The sequence below is a fragment of the Pleuronectes platessa genome, chromosome 9 (genome assembly GCF_947347685.1).
Source record: "Pleuronectes platessa chromosome 9, fPlePla1.1, whole genome shotgun sequence".
Lineage (NCBI taxonomy): Eukaryota > Metazoa > Chordata > Actinopteri > Pleuronectiformes > Pleuronectidae > Pleuronectes > Pleuronectes platessa.
The window spans coordinates 15,205,019-15,220,631 of NC_070634.1; the positions used below are offsets into that span (position 1 = coordinate 15,205,019).

Genomic DNA, 15,613 nt, shown 5'->3' on the forward strand with positions numbered 1-15,613 from the left:
AGAGAACCTGTGGTAGCCTTCAGCTTTCATAAACACTCAGAGGGTGTTTAGTTTGTCCAGGTGGGGCTGCTACAAGAAACAATGCAGCCTCCATAGAGCCTGTCAGATATACTTTGATCATTTGAAATACTCTAATTTGACATGTAGCCAGTAGACCAACTTGCTTTGTTATCAACGCACAGTAAAACCAATGGATCAGTTCTGGGAGCTGCGTCTTTATGAGCAAACAAGCTGCCAGTCGACATCTAAGAAGGTCACAACTAGGTTGTTTATTTTATGATAACTGATACAGGATAAATGTTATACATTCTATTTTAACACTGATATTTTGCTTTTATTTTCAATGTCAGTATGCAAAAAAAAAAAAGAGAAGACGATGCAAAGTAAACATTTGGTGAAATCAGGAATATGATACATAGTTTGACTGCTTCATCAATATTAAACCAATTATTTTTAAGGACTCATTGTTACCCTGGTGATAACTCGTATCTCTACAACACAAAAAAGGGAAAAATAAAAGATACAAAAAAGAAACAGACTGCAAACATCAAGAGTTGGCCGACAGCAAACACTGTAAAGAACCACATGATCTTCAGATGTATCAATTAACTCGAGTAGATGCATATATAAAAATACAGGATCCCTGTTGTATATATATGCACATACAGTAATAATGCAATTACTGGAGTTGTAGAGCCTGTACTGGGCATACAAACAGACAAAATGAAGAGCTGGATACACATACATACACACGTTTACCGTTATCTCTCCATATAAACACGCATAAATCAACCAACAAGCAGAAGGCTCTCTGGCTTTAGAAGCTAAAAACTACACTTGACTTAAAAAAAGGAAAAAAATAAACAAAAATAAACAGACATTCACATTTCTGAAAACAAATGTCATGATCTCAGAACTCAGAACTTCTCGCCTGATCGACCGTCTCTGTCCCTCAGTCCCATCGACGGCTGCTGCTGCTGTGTGCCAGCAGAGGAGTCGGGAGGATGAGGAAAGACGATCTCCGTTTGTGCTGTCGTGTCCGTCTCGGCCCGTCCATCGGGGCCGAGTTCTACTCCCACTGATTATTACTGCACTGTCTGTGTGTTGGTCCATTTCTCCACATCACTTCTCCTCTCACTCATTCACTCGTTTTTTTTTTCTGAGAGTTTCTTCATCCGTGAGTGGAAGTGAGTGAGCGAACATGTTGTGGAGAAGTGTGAATGCAGCTGTTCATGTCTGTGTTTAGTGTATAAATGTCCTGTAAGTCCATGCATTTACCTGTATGTATGTGTGTGAGTGTGTGTGTGTGTGTGTGTGAGTGAGTGTGTGTACTGCACGTCCAACTCTACGCAGGCCTCTACGGGGAGGCCGGGGCTTTGCTACTGCTGTAATGAACTTGGTATCTGTTGACGGCTTGGCCTTTCACCTCGGTCGACAGGCAGGTGGTCTTGCAGGGGATCATGTCCTCCTCCTCCTCGCCCATCAGCCAGTTCTGCACCGAGCGCTCAGCCGTGGCAGTCACGTGATCGGCCAGCCAGCCCTGGTGCCACTTGTCAAAGCGATCGTGCTGGGTCGCTGCCACTCTGTGCTGCGACTGTATAGAGAGGGGAAATATTTATGAGACACCACACAAGGAGAAAAAGCCGGACTTCACTCAGATTCACATCACAAACTGAAATGTAGGATATGAAAACAGATGCTACGCTACCTTCCTGGACTTGACCAGTGCTCCTCTGCGGTACATGTAGTCCTCAGAGTTCATGACAAACACCATCTTGTGAGTGTTGAGTTTAAAGCGACAGTCCAAACTGCCGGCGTTTTCCACGCCCAGCTGGCGGTGCCACTCTCTCCTGCAGCGCATCGCCTCCACCTGCCGCACCTGCCAGCGACGGAACCGCCGCAGGTTCCTACGAGAAAACACACGTTAGAGACATTTATCACATCTTGAAACTTTAGTCTGAACTACGATGTAGTAAAGTCTTAGAACCTGTTAAACTCAACAAAGGTTGATGACAGTGGAGCTGTAACAGCATGACACTAAAGTCAGATACATTTCAAAACAACATTTTATGCACCACATGAATGTTGTGCTAAAGCAGATGGCTTTTTTAAAATACATTTGTTAGAACATCATGAATAGTATTAGAATATCGAAACAATTTAAATTGCAATCCCACCAATATCCCTGCACTCAAATATGACTTACATACTTTCATTACTAAGTATTACAGCTGTTTGATTTATTCATAATTTCATTCATTCTAACTTGGGAGGAGAGTTTTTATTCAAACTGTGATGAACAGTTAGAATTCAAAACAGTCTAGAAGTGCATCACACCAACTGAGGTTGTTTGCCTAAGGATCCAGCAGAGGGCGCTTACTATGACCCTGAACTATTGAATGCTTTTTTGACCTGTCTGTAAAGTATGCCAGAAATGTTACGTTGTTTTGCAACAAAACTGAAGGACTTAAGCAAACAACACCAAAGCATCTGAGGAGTAGTGTGAGTTTTCTACACTAAGGAAAGCAAAGTGAGCAACGTGGATTTTTTGAAAAAGTGATAGTTTGACTGTATGAATAATATATTATTATACTAAAGTGTTTCAAGTGAGAAATCAATGAAGGAAACAGAGAAGAAGCCTAATAAGATCTGGTGCAGGTGTATGAAGAGTTTAGTCACAAGTTCAGCTAATTCAGACACAATGTAATGACAGGAGCTGTGAGACAGTAGAGTACAACTTAAAAAGAGGATCGATTTGATGTGGTCTAAACCTCAAATAGATATGAAGTGTCCTACCTGGGCAGAAATACAGGTTTGAAGAAGTAGCCGTCTGCTTGTGAGCACAGACTAGACTCCGCTCCTACAAACTGCTCCATGTAGCTCGACAGGCACTGAGGGAGGAAGAGAGCAAGTGCCACCATGTTTGAAAGTTTTGTTCAACTTCAATCAGATTATTCATTTCAAGTCAGAAAAACAGAAAGGTGTTTACCTGTACATCTAACGGGTCGTCAGCCTGGGCCTCCTCAGTGTCCAGCAGCTCAATGGTCATCGTCACATGACCCTTGTTTTGGATAAACATCACCTGATGACGAACCAATGCACAGAAACGTTAGTAAATCAACTGAAATAAACTCACAGCCGGAGAATAAAACCAGGGTTCATTTTTACACTGGAAAGAGTCAAACTAAGTATTTACTTATGTAAATAGTGACTTGGTCGGTTGGTAAGTTATATAATCTGCATATGCCTGAACACCGTTTATCAACGTTAAAACCAAGTACCGTGGCAACCGTATGCTTGAAACATCTTGAGAAAAATGAAGTGGATGAGATCTGAACTGAAACTATTGAAAATGATTCACCTTTAGTAACGCAGCTCTATTTTTAAAATCATGATCATGATTCCTGAAAAACATCCATTAGTGATGTGCTTTGCTTTTCTCGTGCATTTAGCATTGTGAAAAATATGAGCAGGCCAGCTTATAAACTGACTGGACATGTGCACACTATATCTCCACTGCAGAGAATTTGGTAAATATATGGTAATATGTCAAAATGTCAGAGCCAAATATATAAAAACAGCACTATATTCATTTATGCCCACCTTGAAGCAGTTCTCCTCAGCCATGACTCTCTCAGCTTTCCACTGGTGGCTCGTCTCCCAAGCCGCTCTGACACACTGAGAGGAGAGGTTCCCCCCTGCTGCCCCCCGCTTCCTCTCAGCCAAGTAAAGATCAACCACCTGCAGACAAACCTCGTCGCTCACCAGGTGCTGCAGCTGAGGAACGACACGGTGGAGAGTTAGCCACAGCAGCAGCAGAGAAATGTCAAAGGAGACAACCTTGAGAAATAGTCAAATTCCCCCTTACCTGTCGGATGATGTTGTGGATGACCTTGTCGATGGTGAAGCCGATGTAGGCGTGGATAGTGAACATCTCTCTCAGCGTGTCTTCGTACTGTGTGGAGTCCAGGTTTCCATCCAGCAGACTGCGCACCATGTCCAGGAAGGCTGGGTAATACTCCTCCAGCTCCACCTCGCCTGGTAAAAACAACATGCGATCACAATGTGTTTAATGAAGTTATGACGTGAGCAGTTTCCAGAGTTGATCTGTCGTCACAGCAGCTCTCTGACATGTTTTAGACAAACTACGCTCTTCTGTAGCATAAATACTACAAGGTATTTAGAGTGGGTTTTAATGAGAAGTTAATTCATTCAGACTGTTGCCTGATGTCTGCAGGAGAGCTGCAACAAATAATCCATCCAAAGAAAATCAATCTGCAACTCTTCTGATCGATTAATCTCTCCTTCAGGCAAAAGACAACAAAACCAACATTTCACGGTTCCAGGTTCTCAAATGTAAGAATTTATTTGTGTTCTTTGTCTTTTATTATCGTAATCAAATGTTTTTGGACGGACTAAACCGAACTTGTACCTGGAAGTGAGGTCACCTTGTAATCACTGATAGTGTGATAGTAGTTTCTGTAAGTTTTATCGATGAATTGAGACGATAATCAGTAGTTGACTTGATTATGAAAATCTTCAATAGTTGCAGACCTACTCTGCAGAGTGTTTTAACAGCAGGTAAAAGTATAGCAGGTCAAAAAATTCAAAAATGGATCAGGCTTTACACGGAATATAAATCAATTTTGTTCATGTCTTGAATGACGTAGATACCAATCTTGCACAGCAGCTAAGACAACCAAACACAAACATTGAGCTGTTTCATGTTGCCTCTCTACAGATCTGGAATATTTTCAAACAAGCCGTTGCCCTCATAATATGGGATCATCTATTATGACTTGGATCATCATGAATCCTGGTATTATTTGTGTGAACTGACACCACGAAAGGTCTAGAATAACAAGCCCCACCTCCTACTCTGAGGTTACTTATCCTGTTGAAACAGTTATAACATTTTGAAAACCAGTGTCTGAACTTACTGGGCGGTTTGAGGCGGAGCTCCATGGCCAGGTCACATGCTTTTTCCCTCCGTCCCTCCGCCATCAGCAGCCTCTCTCTGCTCTGCTCAGCTCTGTGTTCCAGCAGCTGCCGCTCAGCCTGTCTGTACACCTTCAGCAGCCGCGTACACAGAGTCTGGTGCAGCCGCAGGAAGAAATACCAGTTGTTGTTGACGAAGAACAGGTTGTAGACACCGTCCAGCTCCTTCTGGTGCTCCGCTTCAGGGTCGCGCAGGTCCACCTTCTCCCCGGCTGTACCAGAGCCCATCTCCATAGGAGTAGATACAGGGGTGGATGTGGCGGTCCCTGGCGCCTGACTCATGCTACTGGAGGTGGTGGAGGCCTCTGGTTCCGCAGGTTGGGACGGGCTGCAGCGCCTTCGCCTGGACTCGCCATTGAGCTGCTGCTGGAGTTGTGTCTGGGGCTGTGGCTGGGCAGGTTGGGGTTGAGATTGACTACCTGTGGCTGGTGCTGCTCCTGATGCATTGTTAGAATTACCATTTCCTCCTGCTCCTCCTGCTCCTAGCACTGGGACTGCTGCTGATCGACCCCTCTCTCCTCTTTCACCCCTCTCTCCTCTTTCGCCCCTGTCTCCTCTTTCTCCCCTCTCTACCCTCTCTCCTCTCTCTACCCTCTCTCCTCTGTCTCCTCTCTCTCCCCTGTCTCCCCTCTCTCCCCCTTCTCCCTCTCCTCCGTCCTCAGGCTCAGCCTCCTCATCTGTCCATTCTTCAGTATCACTGAGCTCACCGCGGCGAGAGAAGAACAGGTCGGGGACAAAGTGCTGGATGATGCGCTTGATGTGGTCCTTGTCGTCTTTGTGGATGGTGGGCTGCCGTTTGACGTGGTAGATGATTAGTGAGGCGGCGTCCTCCAGGATCTGCTTGTCCTCATACGTGAACACCATGTGAGGCTCGCTGGATGCGGCAGAACCAGAGCCGTTACGTCCCTGCTGACCGATGCCACCTTCTTCTGTGCTCTGCTCCTGACGCTGATACACAGAAGAAAAAAAACACAAAGATAAAGTTGGGAGAATTCAGAAGGAAACACTGCAACAGTCAGAGTTGTAAATTGAAATTTCACAGTTTATGATGAACAACTCTAATGGAGTTATTGACCAGAGAAACTGTTTACAAGGGTGACAAAAAAAACAACATAAATGGAAATGACAAAACACATGCTCGTTCTGTAGCTTTGAACTATATCACACCAACACTCATCAGAAGATCAATTCTTGTGACTAAATCCTGGGCTAAGATTGTTAGGTAATCTCCAATGTCGAGGATTAAATTACAATAAAAAGAAAAACCAGAAAATAAGAAATAACATTAATTTGCTGAGATGAATACTGGGTGTCAGTTTGTCCCATTCATCACACATCACTGAACACCAGAATGAGGTCAATTCTTTGAAATTTGGCTTTTGTTTAGTCAGCTGGGTTTGAATGCATTCTTTCAAAATGTGAAGGGATCATACGTCAAATTATAAAAAGGGGTTTTAAGTTACTGAAACTTAAAATAATTAAAATATAAAGAAAGATTGTATTTCTTATTGGGTCAAACCTCTGGTATGGTTCAAGCTAGCCTAGAAAATATACAGGAAGGTCATGACACGCCACACCTCATTATCTTTTCATGTTATGAGGCCCCGGTGCTAAACCAGCAGAAACGAAGAGGGGCTCTACCTCATCATAGACGCTCTCAATCTCATTGAGAAGGCTCTTTGACCGCAGGGCCTTCATGTCATTCTGTTTGAAGTTGACTCCTTGGTGGTCGAGGGACTTCAGGTAGGCCTTCTCGTACTGCTCCCTCCATATCTTATTGAAACCCTGTTGGGCCTCTCTCCACTCCTCTTCCTTGGCTTTCAACCTGTAGAGAACAAACACTTTATTGAAGATAGAACCCAGTCACGTTCATGAATGTGTCATGTTAATGTGTTCAAGTGCACTTCCAGGTGCCTGGTTTAAATACACAGACCACTTATTTTATAGTTTTGCTATATGGTTAATGTTTTTTTGAGGCAGGACCTACAAAGACCACTGCTTATTGATAGAAGCATCTTATTTATTCCATCAGCAAACCAGAGTTTACATCCTAATGTCACTGAGTTAGATCTCCCTGCTGGTAATGTGAATGTCTTTAACTTCAAACCTACAACTACAATTTCTACATTCAGTGTTAATGAATAGATACAACAGTTCCCCACTTTGTCTAATCAACATAAATTGGATGCAAATAAGGTGTGAAATAGGAGACAGTGTCACGTGTCAGTGCAGATGAGGTCAACAATAAACAAAAGGGGTTCGGTCTTAACATTTTTTTCATTAAATTTGACATAAAGTCAAAACCAAAGAGAAAAAGACTGCCCTGACCTCTTGAGCACCACAGGCACAGCGGTGGCAGGACTCCTCTTCAGTCCCTCAATGATCTCAGGGGATTTATCGCCATAGATACGATACACAGCTCGACGCTGGATGACCTCAGAGGTGCCGCCCAGGCAGTCGTCTAATCTGAATCGTTCCTGGTCCTCCGGTGAAAGGCGGGACAGCTTCTTCTGGACGCTCTCTAGCACCCGGATGGTGGCCAAGTTAGTCTCAAGAACCACATCCAACTAGAAGTGGAGAATAACAGACACAACGTTTTTAGAAAGACAGTTTGTGCTTTAAGTGTTTAAACTCATTATCTCTTCCTTTGAAAAGACAGTATTTTGTGATGTTTAAACAAAAAGGTGTGTACCTCAAATCGTTCATCCTCGCAGCGGTGCAACTGCTCCTCATAAGGAGTTTTCTTCGAGCTGACGAAGGTGGAGTCCTCAGACCAGGAGGGGAAGGACACCCAAGTGTCATTCAACACCTATAGTAAATGCATACATTGATGAATTATTATCAATGGGAAAAAACATTTTACAAGAAAAATATTTCATGATAAAAGACCATTCTATCATAACCTATGAAGTTTATGACCATAGGGAAATCTCTTTATGACTAGGTCCTTGTGTTGTCATCTCTACAAAGGTGGTTATGGTTTTTCTCATGTTCGTTTGTTTGTCGGCAGGATAAAAACTATTGAACAGATTTCCAAGAAATTTGGTAGAAGAATGGGAAATGTGCCTATCAAGTAGAAATGCCATGTTTTAGGAAATCCAGGCCTGATTGAATTTAAGGGGACTGTTGGGCCTGGCGAAGGTAGTTGTGACTGCCATTCTAGTTTGCATATGTGCATATTTAAGTGTATGCACAAACACAAGCATGAGGGTGATTTGATGTTATTCCACTGAGCTACAAGTGACAATAATGGTCTAGAAAAGGAGCAATACAAAAATAAAAAGGCAATAAAGGTGAAAACATGGATGTAAACAATGTTTGTTTCAAAACTATCATGTTTGTTAGGCTTTAAGTATTCACACAGTGTCTGAGAAAAAATGTTCTCAGACACTTCCAGAGGGAATCTTTCAGCAAAGCCCGATCTAGTGATAACTCATAGTGAAATGTTTGTGGTCATACCTCCTTGCACAGTGCAGTGCGCCCGCTGCACTTAGGTTGCTGGTAGGTCTTGGGCAGTGCTCTATAGCTGGACCCAAGGCGCTTGCAGGAGGCATAATCCACCTCCCTGCCCCCTCCCCCCTCCATGTAGCGATCCGACAGCCCTGACACAGCATGAGAGAGCTCTTTGTCCCCGAGAAATGACTTGAACTGGGTGTACAGTTCAGGAAACTTCCTGGAAGGAGATGAAATCACAATTGACAGATAAATAAGAAGAAGAGCAGCTGACAAAGAGCAAGTACTTCCTTTCAGAAAAAAAAACTGCGAAAAATTTGAATGTGCCGTGGTTAATAGGACTTGAATAGTGCTCTTTTGATATAACCTCACAGATTCTTAAATGGACCTGAACGTCAACACAAAACCAGACATTAGCATTAACATTTGTCAGGCCCTCTGCAGCTACTTTATGTATTAATTTGTGCATCCACTTTTCTCATTTTACTCAATCATTTCATACATTTATCCAAGCTCCATCATCTTCACATCCACTTACCCCAGAAAAGGAGTGACTAGCTGAAGCAGCTCTGCTCCTGAAACTACTTCCTGGTTAAACAAGGCGATGCAGCGCAGGAAGTTCTCGTACACTTCCTGGCTTTTAAACAGGCGACGAACCTGAATGATGGGTGGGATGACAAAGAAATTAGACCAATCACATTATAGAAAGGTAAAGACAGTAATATAGGACAGAAGGGAAAAGGAAGTACAGTGGCAGGGGGTCAAAGGAACAGTATGAAAAAGGAAATCCAGCATTGCTGCAGAGGAAAACGATGCCTCACCTTATCAAAGAAGGAAAATTCTCTTAAAACTCCGTGCTTGCCAACTGAGGCAAATGACTGATCTTTGGTACAGGAATACTTCATTTTTTTCTACATGAAAAGGAAAACAAAAGCTTAATAATTTTCACATTTAAAAACCACTTATCAAAGTTAATGTGGTTGAAGCCTTTGGGATGATACATGAAGATACAAAATGTTGTTGAACCTTTTTGACTTCAAGGACATGTATATGTGCACTGGCATTCTAAATGGGGAATTTACCTTCAGCAGTGGGGACATGTGCTGCAGTAGGATGGGTCTGGGCCTCTTTTTGTTCTGTTTGGTTAACGCATCGTCTTCCTCCGGCCTTTTCAGCTGCTCTTTCCCCCCCGTCAGTGAGCTCCCTGTGAACTACAGGAGAGGAGAAACAAACACAGAAGTTGTGAAATCTATTAATAATACTTTCATAGACTAGGGCTGCAATTGACAGTGTTATTTATTATTTCCCAAAGATATTTGATGTGTAAAGAATCTGGAAACGGTAAAGAAGACCCATGCAGCAGTTCAAGACTACAAATATCTTCAATATTAGTTCCCTGAGACAAAATATAGTAAATATTCCCATTTGAGAAGCAAACACCCGCAACACACTTGCTTTAATTATGTCTGAAAGAAAGAAAAAATCTGAACAGTTGCTAATTAATGGCCTGCCACTCAATTGACTCAATTAATGCTTTCAGTTCTACTTCATACTGATCCTTGAGACTTTGTCCATGTATTTTAAGCTTCCATTTTCTAAATAAGTAATACTTGTTTAACACTGTACTTACTATTAAAGTGAATATTTTCAGCATGACATTTCTGAGCAGTAGCACAATTACAAACTGTCAGTAGCAATTGCAAAGCTTGTGAAAAAAACTGAAAGCGGAAAACACAATAACAAAAAATACATTGTTGGTCTGGTCTAACGACTGAGTGCAAATTGGTTATGTCCCTAGTTGTCATCTGTTTTGAAGGCAGAACATTGACTGTATTTCTTGTGCTGCTTTACTGACCAGTGATCTCTTGGCATCAGGCAGGAATTGTCCAAACTCAGCCAGCAGGTCTTCTTGTCCCTTAAAGAGACTGGCGACTTTAGAAAACACCTCGTCTTCCGTCATGCCGCTGCTGCCTCGGCTGCCTCGACTCTCCTTCACCTCCAGCTGTTCCTTCTAAAGAGCAGTAAGGGGGGGAAATGTGATCAGGTGAGGAATTAATCTTATTTAAAAACAACATCGGAGACAGGTTAGTATTCTTTCATTGTAGATTGCTGTGGAAATGTAAACTTTTTCTACAAGCCTACAATAAATTAAGTCGAGTGGGACTGGAAAGTAAGAAAAATGACAGCTCCATTACAGAACACTACTTTGCCTGTATTATATCTAAAAAAAAATAAAAAAAAGTCACCACCTTTCCCTATGAAGTACCTGATATGTGTGAAGAATCTCTAGGAAGGCTCTGTAGATCTCTGGGTGATCCAGAAAGCGGTTTTTGATCTTATTTACGTAGCTGATGGCACTGTCAAACTCCACGGGGCTGGTCTCTGAGGCGGGCGGGGACACGGAAGAGGTGGTGGCCTGATTCTGACTCTCTCTGCTTGTCAGCGGAAGAGAGAGCCTGCTAGAGGGCTCTGTGGGTCCTGCTGAGGTTGAAGAGGGTAGGGACTCGGATGAGGCAGCCTTGACTTCGCTGGTCTGGGGTCCAGCTTCAACGTTGGTGGCAGAGGCACTACCTGAGGTTGCAGGCACTGCAGGGGTGGTGAGACTCTTCCCCTGCTGGCCTGGGGATACCTGCACCAATGAAGGACAGACAAGAGGATGATGAGCTACATCATTAGAGGAGCATTAAATAAGACATATAGTTGTTTACCTCAGTTAAGATTTAGAGAAGAACATTTGAAAGTAAATGCAAACGCATTTGGTGGATACAATTTGGAGGAGGTCCCACTACTGTTTCAGTGGGTGTGTCCTAAGTCACTCTATATTATGAGACTCTAGTCTGTCTCCTATAACCCAAAGATAAATTACAAATTCTTTGAGGTGAAACCAAATGAAAATATGCATTTCATCTTTGTTTGGCCCTATCAGTGCACAAATGAAACAGACAAAATGGCTGTCGGTAAATATGGTGTTACTGAAAGTAAACAGGGAGTGATTGTTTCTGTAATTTCTTATTGCGAAGCTTCACGTTACATTATTATTTTGTATACTATAAAACATACCCTCCTTGTGTTACACAAGCTCAGAGCACCTTACTTTCACTGCACTGGGCTCAAAAAAATAATGCTTAGCAGGTTTGGTTCTGGCTCGGATAGTTTACTCTCGGGCCTGGACGGGTTTAAACAGCAAAATCTACAACACTTTGCTTTAACCATACATAATCAAAATATTCAAACTAAGATAAGACTGAATCTGCACTGAAACAAATATCTTTAAATCAGATCACCTAATCAGTTTGGAATTACAGGGCATTAAATCTTTGTATTTGATTCTAGACGAGGTGTATCAAACCGTCTACAAGGAATAACACTCTAACCTGACTTAGTTATATATACACAACTCAGCATGGCATATTTCTTCTCCTTTTAAACCTTGGAATCTTAACTAAAACCTTAAATTTGGTTGCAAATCATTTGTTGCTTTAAATCAAATTGAAGTCCAGGAGGAACTCCCCAATTTTTTTTTAATCAAAGAGTCTTTTCTAGTCTTGATCATTTCTTAAAAATGACAAATTAGCTGCTTTGTTTTGGTGTGAAGCCTCCATCACAGCAATATCAGTTCGTCTGAGTAGAGAATAGGGGGAACTTGTTTCCTCTCAGGGACTTAAAAGTTCTGTTGGTTTTTCAGTACAAATAAATTTGTTGTGATGGGCCTGCTGAAATGTTTATAGTTATAACATAAATAAAGCACGAGCTGTGAGAATTTATCAACATCAGCTGTGAGGAGAGAGTCTCACCTGTGTAGAGAACGGAGACTGGAGGAAAGCCATCCCATTCTTGGGGACCTCTATCCGATACCCTGGTGGGAGGAAGGCATTGAAGCCCAACACTAAGTCTGGGTGTCCATGGAAGAGCTGGGACACACGGTTTATCACTCCTGGTGTGTCGATGCTATTCAAGAGAAAAAAGAGAAAAATAGATTTTAGAAACAGACTAGTTACCAGAGGCAAATAAAGATTAGCTTCCTCTCGCATGTGCTTCAGAACGACAATGATCTCTGAATCAATGAGACTTGCAGCGTAGTAAGGAGCACAGTTGAATCGCTAATTATAAATTCTGTCATCCCACACATTTTACACTTCAAGATAATACAAACGATTGCCTAATTACAGCAGGAAGCTATCTGCCATTTCTCACTTATTGATAAAAGCTCTAAAACGTGTGGTTAATCCCTGCGTACTAATGTTTTGCAAACTAATCAAATTCTTCATGCAGACTCCACCATCAATATCTCATGGGCCATCTCATGAAAAATGTAAAACTGAATAACTTCTGGCCCTCTTGGGACTAATAGTGTATGTACTCGTATGTTCTTTGTTTGCATAAATACCTCTGCGACTTGAATTCTTTCATGATGTCGAGAAACTTGTTGTATATGCCGGGGTCATTCGCAAACCGTATTTTGACTTGGTCCAGATATGACAAGGCATCTTCAACCTAAAGAGAGTCGGGAGAAAAACAAGAGATCAGTCAATGCTCCCTCTGTTTTTACAAAATCATTTTCCAGGACCTTTCCAGACAGTTCACTCAAATCCGCCTTCAGAGCAGTTCAGAGAGTGTAGACTGGAATTGAGAAGGTTGACTTTAAACTTGTGATACCGGCTAGTTGACATAATAGATTAGGTCATAACAGAAGTCTAAAGATGTGGTGTTACAATTTAAGCTGCGCTTGTTAAATAAATAAAAAAAGATTTGCACTGGAGTTTATGTAGGTGGTTCATGAAAGGGCCTAAATAATTATGATTATTTACAGGATTTCCATTCAATTCCAGATTATTTCCATGACTGGAGGAGCACTCTCTAAATGTCTCGGTTCTCCAGGATGTGTGTGAGCCCTGTCAATGCAGAGTAAACATTCTCCTGTGTAATTGAGTAGGAAGTAGGATTCAAGAATTCTGCTTGCAAATCATTTGTATCTTCAAATAAAATTCAGGAAAAGGAGCCACTCTGACGGTAACATTCCCAAATATTTTGCATATTTGATTACTACAATGGCTGCTCTGGTACCGTCTAAACGTCCAGGTTTTCCAGGGTGTGTGTGTGTTTGTGTGTGAACCCTGTCAATGCAGCACAGAGTGTGATCAGCCTCATGTGGAGTTGATGAAGTAGCAACTTCCAGAGATAATAGAGCAATCAGATGGTTTAACATGTTCCACAGGACAATGGCTTGTCCCCGTGTCTGTCCTACACTGTGTCTCACTAACAGAGCTCATACGAGGAAACGCTGCCATCACACTTCAAGTGGTGCATGTACACTCACACACACACACACGAAATGATACATTTGATCGCTCCGAGTGGACATTTTGTGCGTGAAGTTATATAAACGATGTTTGCTTTGTCCATTGTCAGCTGGAGTGCTTGGTTTACAAATGCACTAGTTAGCCGTACAGGCTGTACTCCTGCCGCCGCTGGATAAATAAATAAAACGGATGAACACAAGGAGACGTCGGGCTGCTTTTGTTCACGGGACCATGTTTTTCTCTTCAGTCCCAGCCTGCTTTCGCTGGGTTCAGCTCACGATCAGCGACACGGAGCGTTGTTCAGGGAAATAATCCACATCCACACACACAGGGGCTGAAGCTAACATTAGCCGACTGGCGATAACAACTCCACCAACACTTGCAACACCTCGCCACATTTACGTTTACACAATGCGCTCGGTCGCAGCTGGCGAGTGACTTTGCAGCAAAACGACTAAAAAAGGACCGGATTCAAACAGTGCGACAACAAAAGAAGCCGCTGAGCGAAGTGAAGTAGCCGTTTCTCCGCTAGCCTGGCTGACGTCCCCCACTTTGTTCAGGGTGGCTGAGGGAGAGGGAGAGAGAGAGCGAGAGAGAAAAAAAAGACGAACAAGGAGGAACTTCCCACAAGCAGGGTTTGAGTTAGCCTTCGCTCCCAGCGGCTGCTACTGACAATCGTAAATAACAATCCCCCGCTAACTGTGCCGCTCCACGGTCACTCCGAGGTCCTCCATTAGCCTCCACATCGCCCCCCAAACCCCCGGTGTTTGGGCTGTTTGGCGATGAATTACTTTTAACAGGCCAGCGAGCTAACGGAGCTAGCCAGCCGTTCCTTTCACTACTCTCTGCGCCGAGGGAGGAAAAAGCCTCATATCACAACGCAGCGATCCGACCCACAAAATGGTTGTGACTCCGAGGGGACTTTTCCCCTCCGTGTCGTGTCCGCTCGTCTTCTTACCTTCAGCTTCTGGAAGTGCTGCTGCTGCTGCTGCTGCTGCACTTGCTTTTGTGTCACCACGTAAGGCTTGTCTTGAATTTGGTTTATTTGCTTCGCGGTGCTGTGCGCCTGAAGCTTCGCCATTATCCCGGCGACGGGGAGGCTCCGGAGCCGCGACCACAACTTGAGAGGGAAGCTCCCGCTGTTGTTACCTCCAGTTGTTGGCTAGCCGACAAACCTTCCTCTGGGTCCGGGGAGCCAGGCTGCCTGCCCGCCTGCCAGCCAGCGAGCAGCCCTCTACTTTGCCTGGCTGGACAGTGTCGGCTCCTCGGCGGCGCAGGGGGAAGGACGGACGGAGCGCGGTGGAGGGGGATGACAGACGAGCTGCTACTCGCCGCCACTCGGAGCCCACATCGCCGTCGAATTGGAGCGAGCCGAGGCGAGAAGTGCAGGGGAACGAGCGGCAGGGACAATGGTTGGCGTTGGTCGTTTTTAAAATAACTATCGCCTGTCTCTTTAAATTCGGCGGCAGCGGTCTGTTCGAGGCGTCCGGAAGCCAGAGTAGGAGTGAGAAACTGAAAAAAAGTGAAAAATGGAAGTGCGCAGCCGCAGCGAGGGGAGGAGCAGAGTTCATAAGAATCAGATTGCTCCAATCCCCCTTCACTGCTACAAAGAACTACGTCTCTCCATCCGCGGCCACATGAACACCGGCGACCGGGTTACTCCGCTGCTGCTGCACCGACCGCGGACCGAGCTCGGGCCGTGACACCCGTCGAGCACCGGACCGGTGATGGACATCTGGAGGCAGGGCAAACCCGCGAGGATGAAGAGCTGCAGAGGCTGATCTCCTCTCCTCTTCGTTCTATCTTTCCTCAGGGGATCATTGACACACACAAACAAAAGGCGAAGGAAACATGGTAGGACC

General features: G+C 43.7%; 1 protein-coding gene across 2 annotated transcripts; it reads right to left on the reverse strand.

Annotated features, from left to right (window-relative positions):
* Nucleotides 1–246: 246 nt before the first annotated feature.
* sin3b (SIN3 transcription regulator family member B) lies at nucleotides 247–14,991 on the reverse strand. 2 transcript variants are annotated; one of them, XM_053430951.1, is made up of 19 exons: nucleotides 14,710–14,991; nucleotides 12,839–12,945; nucleotides 12,246–12,399; nucleotides 10,718–11,080; nucleotides 10,307–10,462; nucleotides 9,534–9,662; nucleotides 9,273–9,362; nucleotides 8,990–9,108; nucleotides 8,458–8,671; nucleotides 7,691–7,807; nucleotides 7,327–7,565; nucleotides 6,640–6,823; nucleotides 4,941–5,946; nucleotides 3,869–4,038; nucleotides 3,604–3,777; nucleotides 2,990–3,082; nucleotides 2,797–2,891; nucleotides 1,709–1,907; nucleotides 247–1,594 (listed from the first exon to the last, which is right to left on the reverse strand). In XM_053430951.1, the coding sequence occupies exons 1-19, from the start codon at nucleotides 14,830–14,832 to the stop codon at nucleotides 1,358–1,360; spliced, it is 3,969 nt and encodes a 1,322-aa protein (XP_053286926.1). In that variant the 5' UTR covers nucleotides 14,833–14,991; the 3' UTR covers nucleotides 247–1,357. The 2 variants fall into 2 exon arrangements, with proteins under 2 accessions (XP_053286926.1, XP_053286928.1); XM_053430953.1 differs by lacking the exon at nucleotides 14,710–14,991 and adding an exon at nucleotides 13,516–14,596.
* Nucleotides 14,992–15,613: the final 622 nt, after the last annotated feature.